Source organism: Macaca mulatta, chromosome 7 (genome assembly GCF_049350105.2).
Source record: "Macaca mulatta isolate MMU2019108-1 chromosome 7, T2T-MMU8v2.0, whole genome shotgun sequence".
Classification (NCBI taxonomy): Eukaryota; Metazoa; Chordata; class Mammalia; order Primates; family Cercopithecidae; genus Macaca; species Macaca mulatta.
In genome coordinates this window covers 142,425,845-142,446,603 of record NC_133412.1, presented here as the reverse complement: position 1 = coordinate 142,446,603, position 20,759 = coordinate 142,425,845, and the positions used below count along the sequence as shown (strand labels likewise).

The window sequence follows — 20,759 nt, the reverse complement described above, 5'->3', positions numbered from 1 at the left end:
GTCCAGGAGTTCGAGACCAGCCTGAACAACATGGAAAGACGCTGTCTCTACAAAAATTATAAAAATTAGCCAGGTGTGGTGGCACACACTTGCAGTCCTAGCTATTCAGGATGCTGAGTAGGGGAATCGCTTGAGCCCAGAAGGTTTCAGTGAATCATGACTGTGCCCCACGGCACTCTGGCCTAGGTGACAGAGTGAGACCCTGTGTCCAAAAAAAAGAAAAAAAAAGAAAAGAGGAAAAAAAAGAAAAGAAAAAAATCCGAACATTCTGACAAAGGGAATTGTGGGTGTTTGTGCTTCTTCCTCCTCACTGTCTTTCTCGAGTGTGGTACCTAAACCAATTAAATACGAAATCACTTTCTGTTATTATATTTAGGCAAATCATATTCCCACAGTTCCAAAATGCACACATTATAAATAAAATATAAATTCTTCTAGATCTTATTAAAGCATCTGCTCTCTGAGAACACTACCAGAAAAGCCATCATTTGCATCCCCTTCTGCTAGGTAAGCGGGGGCTTCCTACAAGGCCCCAAGAGTTCCTGTGGGAACTTCCCCTGACAGGAGCATGTCTCTCCATAAGCAGAAACTTCACAACACCTTTCAGGAGAACTCCCTTAAAGCCATGTATTTACATCTAGAAATGGAGCTATCATCTGCTTATCTCAGGATCAACAAGCCTTGCACATCATTAACTCATCTTCAGCAGACAAAATAACCAAGGTCCAGAGATGTTAAGTATTGTGTCCATGGTCATTCAGCAGTATCCCAATTTCAGGCTAAGAAACTCCAGTTTAAGAAAACTCTTGCCTAAATCTTTCACAATTCTAAATAGGAGACTGTTGACGCAAATGAGTGCACCTATACCGAAAATGAATAGTCTTTTTAAAAATTGTAAAGTGAAATTCCATGTAACACCTTAGCCTCCCACCCATGCCTATTAGCGAACTGGCATATGGAAAACCTAAGTCCCAAACCAAAACAACCACAAATGTTCTTCCCAACTGTGAGGACTGAAGACTCAAGGCCAGCTGTGTCTGCCCTGCCTCCCAGTTTGGCTGCGGTCCTGTCCCAGCGTGCATCAGTGTAGATTCAAGGGGATGTCCCCAGATCTACTGCCTCGCCCATCAAGTACAGCATAGAAAAATCACAAACCTTGCCACATCGTAAGCAGCCATATAGGGATGGAATCAGTATCTCCCTTTAGCTTTACAGATTCCATAGCCAAATTTTTCACATCAAAATTGGTGACACATGGGCTGACAGCAGGACAGAATATTAAAAATCAAGACCTCCTTGAGAAATCTGGCCATACGGTTGCCATGCCGACACCCTATAATGCCAAACAGGCAGCGCCAAGGTCCAGAAGCAGCTTGGCTGGCTTCGAATAGTCCAGACATTGTGAAAGCAGAGCTGCCTCCAGGTCCAGGCGCTTCTGCAGACCCTCCCTTTCCCAGCTCAGCTCTCTGACTCCCCAAGGGAGTGATGATGACGCCTGTCTGAATTTGCCAGTCTCTGACAGCAGGGCTAGCCACATCATTCTCTAAGAATCTGAAAATCCACACGCAGCGTCCTGGCCTAACTAGACAGAGAAATGTTTCTGAATAAGTAGTTACCACAAACTGCAGGGAGAAAGTAAATTCTCAGCTGCACCTGCCCCTTTTAAGTTGAATAAAGGGTTCAATGCCTGCAGAAGCTTGAACATACATCCCCCTACCTCCTTACTTAGAGCCAGGTTACAGTTGATAATAAAATATTAAGGTGATATGAATACAATATAATAATATTAAGGGGATATGAAGCATTGACTGCTCCCAGAAATGGGTGAGAATCCTATTTCACTCCTTTAAGAAGCCTTGCTGTGCACTTTGGGAGGCTGAGGCAAATGGATCACATGAGGTCAGGAGTTCAAGACCAGCCTGGGCAACATGATGAAACTCTGTCTCTACTAAAACTACAAAAATTAGCTGGGAGTAGTGGCGCATGCCTGTAGTCCCAGCTGCTCAAGAGGCTGAGGCATGAGAATTGCTTGAACCCGGGAGGTGGAGGTTACAGTGAGCAAAGATCATGCCACCTCACTCCAGCCTGGGTGACAGAGTGAGACTCCATCTCAAAAAATAAAAGAAGTCTTGCTGTGTGCATCAATGTGGAGATGCAAGGAGCTTCCAGCATAGTTCCTGCATGCGTTACTTACATTCAGCTGTGAATCATATGGAAGTAAAATAACTGGAAGAGAGGAGTACAATGATACAATGCAAGGCAGTTGTCAAAAGTGGTGCATGACTAGGGGGTCAGTGCTGGTGGAACAGGCATCTAAAGCTTAAGAACAAAGAGGGAGCTGGTTGTGCCCCTAAGTGGCCACAGAAGGCTCTGCCACTCCCAGGGACTTCCATCCTCCCTTTCTTCCTGCACCTTCACTTCCCAGCTCCCAAGTATCTCCCTGATACTCCTTCATACTTTAAACTTAGCTTCCCTCTCTGAGACCTTTTCTTACCTGCAGCAAGTCAAACCCTGTGGGAATAAGCATGGACAAGAGGATATTTACTGGTGATTCTCATGACCTCCAATTCCCATCCCTCAAAATCAGTGCTGAATCCTTCCAGCAGGTCCCCTACACCATTCTGGGACTCTTGAGAAATGTGAGCGGCCCTCCCAATGGATCTTGCAGGACTCTGGAAGGAGCGGGAGAGAGGTGCATGGGCCAGGTCAGGGTTTAGGTTCCGGGTTCCGAAGCAGAGGCTCTGAGCAGCAGTCCCCTGTGCTCTCTTCCTTCTTCTCCTCCCTGCCCAGCCTCTTTCTCCTCCCCTTCCAACTCAGACCCTCCTCCCATCACCTCACCAGAAAGAGGGACACAGCACTAGGGCTGTTTCTGTCACAGAGTATGAATGTGGCAGCTTGGGCTCCTGGGGAGGAAGCTCCCTGGGGTCTGGAGGCCACTGCTGGTTTGGACAGTTCCAGCTCCAACCTGTCCCTCTGCTCAGATCATAACACTCTGGGGTCCTCAGCACAGGAGGCTTTTCCTCATCAGCTTTTTGTCCTGGGAGGACAGCCCAGAAGGGAACAGTGCACCTAATCAGGCTTGCCCCCAGAGAATTCACCCAGACTGGTAACTAGGACAAAACCCACAACCTCACCCCCCAACCCCCCAGGTCTCCTCAGGCAAAGCCCTGAAATAATGGTTCCTTTGCAGGGGACTTGGAATCTGGGGTAGGATGGGAATATGAGGGGACACTCTCCAATGAACTTCCCGATATTCCTGGGGTTCAGATCCGCGTCTGGATGCGTTTCTCGGATTCGGCTCCACACAAGCCTCAGCCCTCCCGACCTTGCACCTCCCCTGCAGAGCTCCTCACACCCCCGCCCCCAGGCCCAGATCTTTCCTTGTCGAAATCGCCACGCTCTCTCCCTCCCTTACCCCCGCCCCACTTGGCTCTCCTCTTCCTGGTCCTCATCCGGCCAGGCTGCCCCGCCCTGGTAGGTCCCGAGGGTCGCCCGAGGCTCCGGTGCACCAACCGCCCCCGTCTGGAAGAACGCGCCCGCTCGAGCGCGCTCTCGGCGGGTGCCAAAGCCTCCCGCCTCAACAGGTGCCCCTGCCTGACCACACACAGCTCTGTCACCTGGGGCTCGGACGGAGACAGCTACAGGATCGCCCCCTGCAGGGCGGCTGCGGCTCCGCACGCCCTCGCCCGGGTCCCCAGAGCGCCAAGGGCCCCCGCAGCCCCGCCGCCGCCCCCGCTGTGCCACACCGCCTTTGTTTCCCCGCCCGCTTAGATGTCGCGAGGCTGACTTCATGCAAGGGTATCGCCAAGCTCGGGCGCTGACACTGCCCGCCCACCCGTGGTGGCAGACCCTAATGTTGGGAGTGAGGGACTCGTACAGTGAGAGACCTCTCCCCAACCCAAAGAACTCTAGGGGAGCTGAGTGTCCGCGCCGAAGAAGCGGGTTCAAGTTGACCCGGGCTCAGAAGGGGGCTCGAAGCTAGGCGCAGCGCCTAGAGAGCCTTCCCTACGCACGCCCCCACCCGATGTCCTTTGCCCCCAGAAGGCTGGAGAGGGGCTGCGCACTGCCACCTACGCGCTCGGCTGCGAGTGGCTCCCACAGCCCGCTCGCTGCGCGCTGGGCCCGGCAGCCTTCCGGGGCACACGAGGCTCCTGCAGCCCCCAGACCCCCGGCCCCGGCAGCGCAGAGCCGGGAAAGCCGCCACGTTCCCAGCCGCGCGCGCACGCCGGGCCCACCAAACTTGCAGCACTTTCTCCCAGCCCCCACCCTCTGACACCCTCCCTTAGTCGGTGCGCCCCAGCCCCGCCGCCCAGCAGAGGTTGCCATAACAACGGGCAGGAATGCTCCAACATATACAAAGCCGGCCCGGCGCAGCGGGCACTCAGCCCCTGGCCGGGCCCCGCGCCCCCGGCCGCCGCGCAGGGGCTGGACGCGCGCCGCGGCTCCCTAGCCGGCCGCCCGACGCTCGGGGCGTACTCACAATGAGCGGGATGGTGCGGTCCTCGCGGAGCTGCTCCGGCCTCCCGCCGGCCCTCTGCGCGCCCCGGCCGCCTGAGGATGCTGCGTGGGCTCGGTTGTCCTGCCATAAGTAGTAGAAAGTGCCCAGGATCCAGGCTACGGTCAGGATGGCGATGGCATTGGCGCGGATCTTCCTCATGGTGGGCAGACGGGCGCCCCGGGTGGGGGCCGGGGCCGGGGCCGGCGTGCTCTCGGGGCCGGGGCGGGGGCGCTCGCAGCCCCAGCTGTTTGTTTTTGCTCGCGCCTAGCTGCTCAGTCCTGCAGAGCAGAAAAAGGAGAGAGGTGGCGGGGGGGCGGGGGGGTGATAGGGAGAGACAGGATCGCGGAGCGATCCTCACGGTCCTAATGCCCTTCAGCCCAGAGCGCGCGCGTCCCCCGGGCGCCCATTCATTCGCGCGCAGGGCCGGCCCCGCGCTCCAGCCGCCGCCGGCTGACCCACCCGGCTACTGCGCACTGGGAGAGGAGCGCGCCGGGTGGGAAGCGGCGCGGGCCTTCCTCCCGCGCCCGGGAACCCGGCGAGACAGACGCCCGCGGCGGAATGGCGACTGGCCAGAGCCAGCCTCGGCTCCCACCGCTAGATGACCGAACGCCCGGCAGCTGCCCCCGCGCGGCCCTGGTCGGTCCTGCCTACCCACACCCACCCCCGGACCGAGTGGCCCTGAGTCACCGACTGGAGACGCGCGACCCCCGACCTGGGCCAGCGCCGCGGAGCTGCAGTTCCGGGCTGCGCTTTGGCGCGGGATTCAAGGTGTGTTCGGCGAGTCCTTGGGTAGGGGCGGCTGGGCGGGGGAGAGTCCTGAGTTTGTACTGGAATCTGCAGCCAAGATTAGCCAGACAGGGCCCGCCCAGAGGAGGGATTGGAAGCTGGTGCACTTGACATTCGAGGAGAGCGAAGGGGAAACGACGCTGCCTCACAACCAGTGCTAGGAGAGTGGGGGTACAGCCATTCCACATTTTTCACTGGCCTGGGGCTCCCGGATTTCACGATGCTTCCCCCTATCCCGCCCCATAGACCCTGGACAACCCGGAAATATCATCGTCAGCATTATTTCATCGGAAAGAAGGGAAGCAAGAGAGGCCGGATGATTCTCCCAAGGCCACACGGCTAATTAGTGGGCAGAGCCCAGTATGGAAGCCATCTCTCCATCTGACACCTTTCGACAAAGTGCAAAACGTGGTGGTGAGAGACGAGGACACAGACGCTGAGATTCCGCTCCAGCCCTAGAGGCACTGGGAATCAGGCGTGAACTACTCTTCAGGCAGAAAGCAAGTGACTTAGATGAGTTTTAGGAGACTAGCACAGTGTCGGGCACAGAGCGCTCAATGAATAGTTGTGTAACAACAAAGTAGGGATCCAACAGAGGAAGAAATAATTTATTGTAAAGTGGTCTTTGGGAAAGCTCCCAGAAAGGTGGATGAATCACTTAAGAGGCAAGGAAGGGGGAGGTGAGGAAAGGGGAGGGAATGCAGGAATAGGCCTTGCAAAGATCCAGAGGATGGAAGAGCTTGATGTGTTCAAGAGAGAGAGCTGCAGGGTGTTGCAGGAGGCCTAGGATTTGATGGGAGTTGAGGTTGGCCAGGCTGGGTGGGTCTGAACTCAGGAGGTCCTTGAATGCCGGGGCAGAGTTGGTGAGGAGTCTGCTTCCTGCTGGCACTGCTGGACACCATGGCTTCTCCGAAGACCCACATAGGGTCCAGCCTCTAAATGAAGCCACCTGGGGAATCAGGCAAACTGAGGTCACAGCATCATGCCCCCCACAAGCATCCCATGAGCACCACCCTGACAGATAGAGGTAAAATCAGATGGCTTTTCTCCATTTCTCCAGCACTCGAGACTAAACTGCACACATAATAGATGCTCAATACATTTCTGTTGAGGTGAAGAAACCCCTAGTTGGGTTTTTGCCGCGGAAAACCCAGGGTCATTGCTGCAATACGATATCCTCACTCAGAAGACTAGTTACGAGGACACTGAGATAAGTCCAAAAGTGACCCAAGTGGGAATGGGCCTAGAAAGAAGAGAATGCACAAAAGAGGGCCCCAAAAGGGTCTACACAAGTAGCAGGGAGTTTCAGGCATAAGGTGTGGCAGTCACAAGCAACAGGGGCAGGGGTGTGGAGACACCAGATGCTCTCCCAGGTGGTGTCTCTCCCCTGTGGAGTTTAATAGTGCGCCAGGGGCCAGGGCTCGTTTGCATAGATGGAGAAAACCAATGCCAAGCCACCATCTGGTTTCTGCAGGAATCATGGGGCAGATCCAGTGGTCATGCCATCTGTGGGAGGCCAGGAAAGACCTTGCTCCTTGGTAATTAGGCTCCACAGGCCTCTCAGGTCAACCAAGAAAATGTAAGGGAACTACGTAATCTCCTGGTGCCCCCATTTTCACACATCTCTCAGGTGAGCCAGGTAAAAGACTTGGGGAGTAGCCCTGCTGTCATAGGCTGCTCCCCTCATCCCAGCGTGGTGTGTGCATATCTAGTTGCCTTTGGATGTGGGATCCGAAGACATCATATCACCTATCACTTCCTGGTGAAAGGCTCCAAACTCACCCCTCGGCATGGGGATGAAGCTGGACCATGCTGACTGAAACCAGGCGGATGGGGCTTCTAGTGACTCCAAAAGGAAGGCTCCATGGGGAGAAGGAGGGAGGGGAAGGATGGGCTAGAATGTGGCAGGGTTTCTCACATCTCACCACTTACTGCCCAGGGCTCAGTGGTGAGGATGCTATATTTCTGCCCCAAATGGTCACTCCTGGTAGTTCTGTCCCTGACAGAAGGTTTCCTTGGCCCCCACCACCAGAAAGACTGCACAGAAGTGAAGTGTAGCCTCTCTAGATGACTTTACCACAGCTCTTCCTTAGTTGGGCACTTCCCTGGGGGATGACAGGGGTGGGGTGGGGGTAAGACAGTAAGTAATTACCGTGCTCATTTGGCTTACAGGAATTCCACATAGACAGAGGTGGAGTAATGTGCCTGAAGCCATAGGCACTCTGGCAGAGCTAGAGACCAGGAATTGCCACCTTGGCCACAGTCTGTGGTCTTTGTTTCAGATTCTAATCCCAAGTGGGTGCAGAACTGGCCCTCCCTGGGATAGGTTTCAATGCTCAGAAATGACCATGAGTATTGTTTCCTTTCTGGTACTAGGAATGGATTCCAGCAGCATCATAGAATCAAAGCAACACCTAAGGAATTCACTGTTTCTTCACGTACTTTGACCTTTGAAAACAAGAGTCATCATAATAGCTACAGTTTACTCAGTACCTACCAGATGCCAGTCACTGTGCCACCACTTCACCTAAACTGTCTCTAAAGCCCATACAACCCTGAGCTAAGGATGATCATATCCCCAACTGCAGACGATGACACTGAAGCCCAAAGGCTACTCAACTTGCCTGGAATTCTACAGCAAATAAGTGGTGAAGCTCAGTTTAAGTCCCGTGCCATTTTCAACGCTTGTGTCTGGGTATGAGTGCAGGGCTTCTGACGCCACTGGGAAATCTGCAGTGTGGTCTGAATTTCTGTATGCAGGAGCCTCACTTCCCCTGCCCACAGTTCTCCGTTTTCTCATCCATAAAAGGAGGGATACGAGATGTCCTGGGGGAAGCGGGGGTCCCACCAACTGTGCCACTTAGAACTTGCATTTCCTCCCTTTCAGGATTTCTCTTAGGCACAGGATTTCTCTTAGGCACATTGTTTTAAAGCTGTCAAAGCCAGCACTCAGGGTAAGCTGGGCAAAGTTCCACAAGCCCCTGGGGTTCCCAGATGCCCCAGGGAGCTCTCCGCCTCCGCCTCCGCCTCCGTGCCTTTGGTGTGGGGGTTGTAGAGGAGTGGATAACCGAGGGGGAAAGGGTACAGCTCAGTGTAAGGCCCTGGCTCTGGGGCTGGACAACCTGAACTTGAATGCTGATCCTGTCACAAATTAAGAGAGTGGCTTAGGCAAATTCTTAACCTCAGTTTCCTCAACTGCAAAATGGGGCACTGACAGCTCTCACCTCACAACTTTGTTGGGAAAGATAGGATGAAATAAAGTCATATAAAATCCACTGCCTAGTAAGCACCCCAGTCCCCTGGGGCTCTTTCCCGCAGGCTGTTGCTGGCTGCTGGAGGTGAAAGGGGCCTCCTGAAAGGGATTGCTCACTATTGCTGCCAAGAACAGATCTGACGTGAGCCTCTTTGGCCATGGCTAATGTCCAACATTCATAGACTGTCCTGCCCGTGGGTGGTGGCTGCCTCTTCCAGAGCCTCTGCTGAGCAGGCTAGAGGCAAGGCAGGGGAAAGGCACAGAGCAGGGCCCCAGCCTCCCATTCATTACCTTTGAGATGCTGGGCCAGCTCAGAAGCTCTTGCTCTGTCTGCAGCAGTAGGGCCCAGAAGGTAGGGAAGGGACCTGACTGGATACCCTCACGGGCCCATATCTGCTCTAAGCAGGAAAGAAGGCAGGGATGGTGGACAGAATGTATGTTACCATGCAACAGGCAATGTGCTGACACAGGATCTCAGAATACTCACAACGACCCTGTGAAGAAGGCGCAATCATCCCCTTTCCACAGGGGAGGATACTGATGCCCACGGAGGTGCCAGCATAAAGTGGAGCATGCGCTGCCCACTGCCAGCTGAGCGCACTCAATGCACCAATCGTCTCTAAGGAAAAGATATTTATAAGGTGAGTTTCTACAAACCATTATATATGGAGGAAAGGACTGAGCTCTTTGAAAGGAACTTGGCAGCTTTCTTATTGTCAATCTTCCTCCTCCTATTTATCTGATAACCGTGGTTTATTAGTTATTAGTTTCTGCCACTGGAGTATGTGTTCCAAGAGGACTGGGGTTCTTGTATATTTTGTTTACCACTGTTTTCCCGGTGCTTATAGTAGTGGCAAATAGTACATGCTTGTTAGTGTGCAGTATTTGGTTTTTGTTTGTTTGTTTGTCTAAAGCCCTTGGAATGCGATATCATAGGTATTTGTTGATGGAAGGAAGGGAGAGGAAGAGGGAGGGAGGAGAAAAGGCAGGGTAGCTTCATGAAAAATGCACTTCTCTCTTAAGCCAAGCACTTGAGAAATGAGTACAGGACTAGAGCACAGACAAAGCGGGTGACTCATCTAGGACCAGGACAGACCAGTGTAGTGAGTCCCCTGCCAGTGCTTCCTCCCCAAGTCATGGAGCCAGGGCCAAGCCCTCCTGCCCCAGGATGACTGGGGAGAGAAAGTCCTTTGTGGTCCCATCAGAAGTAGCAGAAGGAATGACCCCAATTCTGGTGGACAACTGCAAGAACCATAAATGTTACTAGGGATCATGAAATAACCCAGGTGTTGCATTTGAGAATAATAGCATTGCAGAGGCTGCAGGCTAATTAGAAATGTGTCAAATGATTTTCATTAACAAGCAAGGAATTTGTACAAAGGAGAAATACATAAATAAAACCACTCCTCAGCAGAACTGATCCCAGAGGCAGAGCCCTTTCCAAGGCCTCTCTGACCTTCTCGTCTCCACTACCTTCTCCTGAGCCCCTTCCCCTTCTCCATCGCCTCTGCAGAGCTGAGTGGCCAAGGTCCTCAGATCAGACTACATGACCCAAGAGGCCAGGTTAGTGCCTGCCACATGCCTGTCTCTCCCTTGAATGGGAGCTCCTCTGAGCAGAGCCTGGCAGCCTCCTTTTATGTATCATGAGTTTCTAGCACAGTGTTGGGCATCTTGGCAGCACTCACTAAATATCTAGGCAGAGTAAATGAATGAATGAATATTGAGGGTGGCAGCTGCTGCTACTCCCCATTCTGTCCCATGAAAATGCCAAATAGCCCACTCAGACTGTAAAGCCAGTGCCTGATTGCCCATTGGCGTGGAATTTTCACTCCCTTCCTTTCCTTTCCTTCTTGAACACCTACCATGCCAGGCAATTCTAGGTACTGGGGATACAAAAATTAATAGAATCTGGTTGTAGCCTCTGAAGAGTCCAGTAATTGACAATGGGGAAATAAACACAGATAATCACAAGATGAGTCCGGGTGTGGTGGCTCGTGCCTGTAATCCCAGCACTTTGGGAGGCCAAGGCAGGAGGAATGCTTGAGACCAGGAGTTCGAGACCAGCCTGGGTGACATAGTGAACTCTCATCTCCACTAAAAATTTAAAAATTATCTGGGCATGGTGGTGCATGCCTGTAGTCTTAGCTATTCACGAGGGTTAGTTGGGAGGATAGCTTGAGCCTAGGAGTCTGAGGTTGCAGTGAGCTATGATCATGCCACTGCACTCCAGCCTGGGTGACAGACCAAGACCCTGCCTCAGAAGAAAAAAAAAATCACAAGATGATATAATAGAGCTCCACAGAAGTACAGATGAGAGCGGTAACACTGAAGCAGAAGAGAAAGAGGGTAAGATTTGGTGGTGCGTTGGAGGTGGATTGAGAGAAAGGATTTGAGAACAGCATGTAAGTTTCTTGCTTAGGAGACTAGTGCTTTGGTGTAATGTAACCATTAACTGAAATGGGGAATATAGGATGAGGAGCCAATTGGGGAGGTGTGTTCAGTGAACTTGAGTTCTCTGTGGTCGGTCCAGGAAGGCATCTATAAATCCAGATCTGGAGCTCAGGGAGACTAGATGGCGCCAGTCAGGTAGAGATGAGAAAGCCAGAAACACAGCTGGGGCGAATATGTTGCTGGGTGGCTGCCTATGTACCCAGCACCTAGGCATGGCAGAAAGGCCATGTTGTCAGAGATGAGGGCTTCCGGATGCCTCGTGTGAAGATGGAGAGACAGAAAACTGGCATTTTTTTCTGCCTCTGTCAAATGCCTTAATTCAAGTCCCTGGACCCAGGCTCTTAGGAATACTCATTGCTTTATTGGGCATCTCATCTGGTACATATCAGGATGGACCCCTTGACCTAGGGTTTGAATAAGATTTGGCTCAATATCAAAAAGGTCAGGTGACAAGACCAAAGAGAATTTGAAGAGAGATCCATAGTCCTGGTCCTGCATTTCCCTCAGTCTAATGGTGCTTATAATTGATATCTCCATTTTCCTTGTGAAACTGGGAAGTAGAAATTAAAGCAATGTTCCCGGGATTGGTACATATTTTGAAGCTCTCAGCAAGGCTGAAAATATCCATCGATATATTTTGAAGTGTAATTTCTACTCCCTTCCCAGTCAAAATAATTGAATGGGAAGAAAAAGCTGTTAATGCAGGAGGCATATAACATCAGATCCACATTGCCTGGAAATTTACCATTTCAAAGCAATTGAAGGCTTTTACAGCCGATGTTTACAGTCCTACATGTCCCCTTCTCACTGAAGCCACCCTCTGAAGCCATCAAAAGGCCCATCAGTCTGGCTTGGACACTGAAATTGCTCACAGTGTCTGGAGCTGATGCCAAAACAGGGAGGATTTTAAAATATCATCCTGCCATTTTATCAGCATGTAAATCTTATGGCGTTTCCTCCTGGTAGGTGGTAGGAAACAGCTGGGGCTGTCTGTCAGTGCTCATGGAGCCAGTGGTGGCAGAGCTCCATGGTGGCATGGCCAGGCACATCCTCCCCACGCACAGCTTGTCTTCTTCGTTGTCTAGTCTAAGTTGACATTTCTCCCTTTCGCCCAACAAGAAAATACCTGCCCAGTGACAGTAAGCCAGAAGGCTGCAGGTTTTTTGGCAAAGGGATGGCACTATGCTGCCTCTCACAGCCTCTGCCTGGACCCTGAATCTCAGCCTGGAGCCCAGCAGGATAGACAGACAATAGACTTTGCCGGCAGTCATCTTCTGTCTTCTGCCAGTACTTGTGTATGGGTGGGCGGGCGGGTGCATGTGTGCGCATGCTCTGTTTTCAATTGGAATTTGACTTCGGGCTTTTCCTGGAATTACTAATTTCTTTTCTCCTATTTGTGTCCACCAGAGGAAATTTCTAAATCCATGTCTGATCATTTGTCTTTCCTTCCACCTCTGAATCATCACTTATCTTTACAAAGACCACTACCTAAAGATGGAGCACTCAGTATTTTCTTGGGCAACTGGGACAATTGGGAGTTGGGAAACCTGGGTTTTAGAAATTATACTTCAGAATGTATCGATGAATATCTTCAGCCTTCCTGAGAGCTTCAAAATATATACCAATCCCAGGAACATTGCTTTAATGTCCACTTTAGTAGCTGATGTGCTGTCAGCTAGCACGGTGACCCTGAAAAAGTCACTTATCTGGGCCTCTTCCTCATGTTTATAGGGAGGGCTTTGGGAAAAAAAAAAACAGAAGAAAGAAGAGAGGAGAGGAGGGGAGGGGAGGGGAAGGCAGGGGAGGGGAGGGGAGGGGACGGGAAGGGAGGCGAGGGGAGGAGAGAGGAGAGGAGAGGTACTTGGAAGGTCCTTTCAAGTGCTAGCATTTTAGAATTCTATTTACTTGTTTTAATGTTTTAAACCATCCCCTGCCTCAGCAAGAATAATGGGCAATCAACTAGGATACAATTTTATTTATTATCATTTGATTTCCCCCCCTACATCTTACACACACACACACACACACACACACACACACACACACACACACCCCAACAACTTAAAATAGTCCATTTGATCAAGAATCTGGAAACTTCTGGATTACAGCAGACTAAAAAAGGAGAAATTGGAAGAATGTACAAGAAATTGGTACATGTGGGGATGCCTCTGATGAGGGGAATTTGAGGGGAACAGGAGTAGGAGAGAGACCTTCATTGTATACCCTTTTGTGCCTTTTCAATTTTTTTACCTCTTTACCTAAAATTTTTTTCCAGCAAGAAAAACGTTTTCCTACCTCTTTCTTCTACCACATGTCTCTCTGCAGCTCAGTGCCTAGGGGAAGAGGAGCCCAGTGACTGAGCTGGACTCACACACTGGAAGCTGCCTTCAGACCAGGCCCTCCCTAAGGCAAACACCCCTCTCTAGCCAGGCTGGCCAACAGCCTTGCTCCCCTGGCTGCCCCGTGGGCCTGGAGGGGTTCTGTGGGTGCACACCCACTGCTGGCTACCCCTGCCACCGGCACTTATCTGAGCTGTCGAGCTGTGTAGGGACTCCATTCAGAGTGCTCCAGTAAGGGGCCGGCCCCATAGCTCCAGCACCAGATGGGCAAAGAGGCCTAAGAATTCAGCAAAGGGGGAAATACATCCAGCCTTAAATTCTCCAGGCTGTGCCACCCCCTTTCAAAGGCAGACTGCCTTTGTTTTCTACTACTAATATAACATGAGGACAGGCTCATAAAAAAGAATAAAAGGGCGAGAGATGAGTAGGAGACAGGGTCCTCACAGATCCCTTTGCTCCTCGCCTCATCCCCAAACTGCTTGCCTCCATGTGGCAGAGCTGGGCTGCAGGGTCTCTGGCAGGGTCCCACTGCCCTGGTCTCCCCAGTGCCGGCTCCTCATCAGCTTTCCCTCATGACATCCAGCCTCCACCTGACTTTCCTTTTCTGATTCTAACCTTGAATGGGTGCTGGCCCATCACTTGTGTGTCCTACTTCCCTATGCCCCTCCTCAGATTTCTGATTCCCCCATTACCTGTTTGGCCAACTTATGGCACTGCCACACTGCCAAGAAATAGCCGTCATCACTGATGACGGCTTCCCAGTCTGGAGCTCTCCCTCTCCCCAAAACCGAGATTGTTCGAGGTAGGAGCCTCTACCCTCCATTCACTTTCCCCACACCCTACCTCTTTCCGGAATCAACATAGCCAATCTCCCCTTAGTAAGTAAAAAATATTCATGTCCTTCCTTTGTATGACCCCTTACTGGGAAACCAGAGATCATGATGCTTAGGTCTTGTAAGTGGTCTCCGTGATAGGGTGGGAAGAGGCCACATTGGTCCTCTGAAGTCCTCTCTCTGCTAAAAGATACTCTTCTGAAAACGGCTTTACGTGCTGCCTATGCTCAATCTGGGATGTCCTGGCTGTAATTTAGCACTGACTGCTGACCTCACATTGCAGGCCCCAATGTTTGTCACTGCAATGAGCAGACTCTCCTGCCTGTCCAACTGCACACAGGCCCAGATGGGGCGGGGCTGTCCCCTAGCAGGCCACGGGAAGGTGGAGGCAAGAAGATAATTGAGAAGCCATGAGAGTCAGACAAGCAGCAGCAGACGGGGATGTGCACTGGGTGGAGTGAACAAATAGCACGAGGAAAATCAGCTTTGCGGACAGAAAAAGCCAAGTGGAAAGTGTAATAAATACTAAAACCAGAAAAGCCTGAAGAGAGTCCATCTAGGGAGCAGCAGGAGGATGGCTAACATCACTGGAGTTTAGGTCGGAGGGGAGGACAGCAGGAGGGGCCAGGGTGGTCAGTATTCCAGGGGCTAGGGGCAAGAGAAATGGCACAACGTAAGTCTCGGAAGGGTCACTCACCTTCCAAGCTGTTGGATTCATTGGCTGCCACAAGCAGAATCTATTTAAAACACACCAGGCATTTTGCCTCGTTCTGTTTCCCTGCCCAGAAAAGGCTGGAGCCAAAGGCTGAGGGAAGGATTCCAGCATCAGGACCCTGAATGGATGACATGGCTGAGACCATGAAGATCCCTGCCCCATCCTGAATGACCCACACTTACATCTCCACCCCTACCCAAGCTGCCAGGTCACTAAACTCCTCGCATATCGAACACAGTCCCAAAGGCAGCTTGTGGTATCCATTTCCACTGGGAAAGACTCAATGGCTTCCTTCATCCTGTCTTCAAACTTGTCAGAAAGCAGATACTGCTCAAATCTGATAGCTGCTCTTAAGGGCACACTCAAAGGGCACTCCCTGACCAGTGGGAATATTCTTAATGATGACTGAGAGGCCTTGGGTGTTAAGACTATGGCAAGACCAAGGAGCGAGCATGAAAGGGCACCAAGGGTAAAATGGCCCTAGGGAAACTATACGGGACTTGAATTGGAAAACACCAAGAGCCTCGCTCCTTTCTCTGAACTGTGTATCTTCGGGAAGTTCTAATTTGGAGAAGATGTGCCTCCTTATCCACCTGCCACAGAGAAAGTATTAATAAAATATAAGGCTAGGGTCTAGGAGAAGTGGCCCAGGAAAGCCATCTATGCAAATTTTGTTTCCTTCCTACTTGAGAGGGTTGAGGATGAGAGGTCCGCCCTTCCCTGGCTCATAAGCCCATGAGTTGTGTAAAACCTGTTCAAGAAGGCAGAATATAAGCCCTCTTCTGCATGAGATTCATATTCTTGAAAGAATTAGTGTATAAATCAAATTTTACCTGCCAGAGAAGCTGGCTTTTCAAACTAAATTGGGAGTCAATCCTATGTTTAAATAGAAGGATGGCTTGTGAAGGTGAATAACCATCCTAGGTCACATTTGCAAACTGGGAACTCTGAATGTCTGACTTGGATGGTGGGGCAGGGGGTTCTGTCTAGAGATTAATCTATAGTTTGCTTCTAGGTTGCAACTAAGCATTATTTTAAAACAAACAGAAGACTGAGTTTTTTTTAAAAAAACATTTTTAATGGAAAATTTCATATATATATATATATATAGAGAGAGAGAGAGAGAGAGAAAGAGAGAGAGAGAGAGAGAGAGAGAGAGAGAGAGAGAGAGAGAGAGAGAGGGCCCAACATACACAGCTTCAATGATTCTCAACCCATGGCCAATCCTGTGAGAAACATGGACTTTTGAACCAGCTGACAGATACAGAGGATGAACTTCATGGTACAGAACAAAAAGAATTAGTCCTACTGAGGCTGCAGTATCCAAAACGTTTCTGTATAAATGCCCTAGAGTCTAAAGTATGAAACAAAGGGGTGGAGAATATTATTCGTTCGCGACCAAATAAGAAACCTGGGAATTAAAACACAAAACAAAACCGCACATACATACAATCTCTCTGAAGGATACAAATTAATAGTAACACTGGTTGCTTTCAAGGAGGGCGGAAAGACTGGAGCGATTTTCCTTTCATTATATATTTTTTTAAAATTTCATACTATGTGTACGTTTTACCTATTTTAAAAAATCAACGTATTAAAATCAAACATGAAGCTTTGCAATAACCAAATCCACTAGATGTGACAAAAGGGAAAACTGCCTGGACTCAATATATAAGAGCACTTATATTCTGCCTTATTGAACAGTGTTTTACACAACTCATGGGCTTATGAGCCAGGGAAGGGTGGACCTCTCATCCCCAATCCTCTCAAGTAGGAAGGAAACAAAATTTGAATGGATGGCTTTCCTGGGCCACTTCTCCTAGACCCTAGCCTTATATTCTATTAATACTTTCTCTGTGGCAGGTGGATCTTCATCACATTTTGATCTGGATTTACTGTTTCATAGTAATTTTCTCAGCTAGATGAATGCACAACCTTCCAATCCCAAAATGTACATCATTAGAATAGGTGTTTCACATAATATTACCACTACCAGCCCCTGGTGGTTATACGGATATATGCATTTGTCAAAATTCATTGAGTTGGGTTCTTCAGAGTTGTGCACTTTATCATATGTTACTTATACTGCACTTTATAAAGTATTGCTAAAAAAAAAAAAATCCCAGTCCTTGTGGACAAAGAAGCCAAAAACTCACCACTTAAGAGGTTTGTTGGGTTGGTGGTTCAGAGAAAGCTGCTGTTATGAGGAAACATTATGTGGACTTTTTGCAAAAACTTACTCTTTGGAAACCACCACGACAGCATGTGCTTTTGGTTAAGCATTCCATGACTGAAATGCAACTCTTTGCTGAAATGCCGAGAGGATGAGGCAAAATCTTGGCCAAGGTCAAGCTCTGCTGATGGTGTGAGAGGGGGATGGCAGCCAAGTGCTCTGCACTTGTATAACATTGAAAAAAGAAAAACTAACCTAAGTCATCTTCTGTTCCTTTTCGTAGCCAACTTTTGTCCTGCTCATTGTGTCCAAGAACTCAGAGGGAGCCATATGTGCAACAGCTCAGGCTTACCAAACCTCCAGGGCCAAACATACATATCTTGATTAAGAAATGAAGCCAGCCAACAGGGCTTTAGTTGATTCCATGGGATATAAGGAGAAATTTCAGAATTTTAGATAAAGTTAGGGTCCATCGAGGAGAGGGCAGAGAAATGTAGTTGAGCTTCCTGTTTGGCTAGCTGAAACAAACAACAAAAGGACCCCAATTGGTAGAAAGCAGGGGCTCATGTCTAGATCTAGGTGACTATTGTGAAAAGAGCTCCATGATGAACACACTTGGTACAAATCTGTGTTACACAATGAAAAGCCAATCCACTTTGGGACTGAAACTAAGCACAAGGATGGACTAGAAATTGTATTTTCTGTCAGGTCATAGGGGATGGATATATAGAGATAAATGTCTTCAGCAGCTTATAAAATGCAAACTTTAGATTTTGCACATGTCTGTCTAGCTGATGCCCAGGCAAAGGCAAAGGCAAGCAGGACAAAGTCCAAGGCAAGTCAGGGTTATACAAGACAGGCTCCAGAGATGCTTCCCTGTCTCCCTGTGAGTTCTTCATGTCTTAGGACTCACGGATGGATAAGAACGTGTTAACACTATGGATGCCTCCAATGTTCTTGGGCTGTCACAACACTGCACACAAAACACAGAAAGAGTATTTTTACTTACTGGTTTAAAGTTTTTTTTTTTTTAAGTACCCAATTCAATTCTCCATTACATACATATATACACACATATATACATACATGTATGTGTGTATATATGTGTATATATGTAATGGAGTATATATGTGTATATGTGTATATATGTATGTATGTGTGTGTATATATGTATACATGTGTATGTATGTGTATATACGTGTTATATATGTATATATACATATATGTGTGTATATACATATATATATATAATCTTAATTTATTTACCCTTAAAATGAGAAAGTCTTTCCCCACTCAATATCCTCCCATCTACAACACCTGGCACACCTGCCTCATTTCCCTTTTACACTTATCTCCTATTAAATCCTACAGCACTGGCAATATGGTTAAACATACAGATTTCCCTTCTCTCTTTCTGATTATTCAGTCGACTGGGCGACAGGGAAATGTGAGTTCCCTAGAGCCACACATCTCCGGTGAGACAGGTATTCTGACACCAGATGGAGAGAGCAGGCTTCTCCCTAGCCAATGAGGCCATGGTGTGGCATCCTGCTTCCCTCATTACCCTTCTTTCCATGCAGTCTCCATTCCCAGTGCTGGGGGTAGGACGAGAGTGTGCAACAAAGCAGAAAGTACACAGTACTCAAGGGAAAGGGCCACATAAGGAAACAGTGGGGTGGATTACAGAATGCTACAGCTAGGAGGGCCCTTACGGCACATCTAATTCAAACCTCTATAGATACAGAAAGGAGCCCAGAAAAGTGATCTGTCCAAAGGCACACAGCTGGTGGCTGGAACCAGAACCTCAGTCACCAGCACACTTTTCTCTGATCCTCCAATACATGACAGAACTAGGTACAGGAAAGAGCAAAATTTAAAGTTCAGTTCATGAACAAGCTCCCAGCCCACTCCATCCCCACTAAACAAATAAATGTACCTCCTTTAAAATTATCCATGTTTCAATCTCATTCCTTTTCGCCCCCTGTAGCTTACTAAGCTCAAAATTCTGTTTCTTATCCAGGACTTAATAGATACCCTGGTGGCCTGAATAGCTAGAATCTTAACTCCACCTTGGCGTGCTGCAGCCTGAGAAGGGAGATCTTTAGGAAGCAGAAGTAGGGGCCAGGCGCTATGGCTCACACCTGTTATTCCGGCACTTTGGGAGGCCGAGGCGGGTGGATCACCTAAGGTCAGGAGTTCAAGACCAGCCTGACCAACATGGCGAAACCCCATCCCTACTAAAAATAAAAAAATTATCTGGGCGTGGTAGCGCACACCTGTAATCCCAGCTACTTGGGAGGCTGAGGCAGGAGAATCACTTGAACCCAGGAGGCAGAGGTTGCAGGGAGCCAAGATCGTGCCACTGCACTCCAGCCTGGGTGACATGAGCAAAACTCCATCTCAAAAAAAAAAAAAAGGCAGCAGCAGCAGTAGATTCTAAGTAGCCATTTCAACTCAGGAATATTCTGAACCCAAACATCATGCTTATAATAATGCTGCCTATAAATTCGGCAGCTTTTGAAGCTTATGCTGAGAGAAAGGCAACAGGCTACCCATCCAGCAAGAGAGAAAAAATTTGAGAATAACAAATAGCAAAAAGCAAATGCTTTGAGTTCAGTCTTGAGGGTATGACGTTATCTCCATTCAGTCACAACACAAAATGACCTTTGAGGCAGCCTGCACCATATCAGAAGGGGGTACAACCCAGGATGCATGAACTAGGTCCTTTGACAACTCTATTCCTCTGCAAAGGCAGTTCTTGATTCTCTCTTAAATGATTAACCATTTGGTCCAGTTACCCAGTTTCTTTTTTTTTTTTTTTTTTTGGAGATGGAGTCTCGCTCTGTCGCCCAGGCTGGAGTGCAGTGGCCAGATCTCAGCTCACTGCAAGCTCCGCCTCCCGGGTTTATGCCATTCTCCTGCCTCAGCCTCCCGAGCAGCTGGGACTACAGGCGCCCGCCACTTCGCCCGGCTAGTTTTTTGTATTTTTTTAGTAGAGACGGGGTTTCACCGTGTTAGCCAGGATGGTCTCGATCTCCTGACCTCGTGATCCGCCCGTCTCGGCCTCCCAAAGTGCTGGGATTACAGGCTTGAGCCACCGTGCCCGGCCAGTTACCCAGTTTCTAAGGCCCCCCAACCAGAATTGGCCACAGATAAAGCTGGTTAGAAAAAAAACCAATGATCTAATGTATTTCCCACCTTTCCAAATAACATGTTAGCATTTAAGCGAGGCCTTGCTTCCTCAAGCAAAGGGAGTGACTAACACACTTTCTAACAGGCTGGTGGAATAGGTACTTTTGAACACATAGGCTGTGTGGCTGCATGTCATCCCTGCTCCATCGCCTGATGCAAAACTACTCCAGGACTGGGACAGGCAGAAGTCGCTGGGCTTCTGCACAAGGGACATCTTGGTGAATGCCTGAAAATTGTATCTGAATTCCGAAACAAAAGTATTTGGGGGCTGGGCACAGTGGCTCATACCTGTAATCCCAGTACTTTGGGAGGCTAAGGTGAGAGGACAGCTTGAGGCCAGGAGCTTGAGACCAGCTTGTGCAACAAAGCAAGACCCTCTCTCTACCAAAAAAAAAAAAAAAAAAATTAGCCAGGCATGGTGCCACAGGCTGTAGTCCCAACTACTTGGGAAGCTGAGATGGGAGGACTGCCTGAGCGCTGGAGGTTGAAGCAGCAGTGGGCCATAATTGTACCACTGCA

The 20,759-nt window shown here is 49.5% G+C and overlaps 2 protein-coding genes across 9 annotated transcripts in view; one reads left to right on the top strand and one right to left on the bottom strand.

Moving 5' to 3' along the window:
- Nucleotides 1-4,798, bottom strand: part of GALNT16 (polypeptide N-acetylgalactosaminyltransferase 16) — a 96,036-nt gene extending 91,238 nt beyond the window's left edge. For 2 of the 3 annotated variants that reach the window (XM_077941267.1, XM_077941266.1), the window contains exon 1: nt 4,481-4,772. In XM_077941267.1, the coding sequence (XP_077797393.1) occupies nt 4,481-4,657 (177 nt within the window). In that variant the 5' untranslated portion in view covers nt 4,658-4,772. Of the gene's footprint in view, nt 1-4,480 lie in introns of all 3 variants that reach the window. The other variant, XM_028851622.2, reaches the window with a different exon arrangement.
- Nucleotides 4,799-4,849: 51 nt separating this feature from the next.
- LOC144330328 (uncharacterized) lies at nt 4,850-19,976 on the top strand. 6 transcript variants are annotated; one of them, XR_013396392.1, is made up of 4 exons: nt 4,881-5,266; nt 5,531-5,784; nt 7,661-9,178; nt 14,444-15,530. XR_013396392.1 is itself a non-coding variant. In XM_077941295.1 (3 exons), exons 1-3 carry the CDS (start codon nt 5,057-5,059, stop codon nt 7,682-7,684), a joined length of 402 nt encoding a protein of 133 aa, XP_077797421.1. In that variant the 5' UTR covers nt 4,881-5,056; the 3' UTR covers nt 7,685-10,508. The 6 variants fall into 6 exon arrangements, 2 of the variants coding, with proteins under 2 accessions (XP_077797421.1, XP_077797420.1); XR_013396391.1 differs by lacking the exon at nt 14,444-15,530 and having other exon boundaries at nt 4,850-5,266; nt 5,531-6,311; nt 7,661-10,508; XM_077941295.1 differs by lacking the exon at nt 14,444-15,530 and having other exon boundaries at nt 5,531-5,698; nt 7,661-10,508.
- Nucleotides 19,977-20,759: the final 783 nt, after the last annotated feature.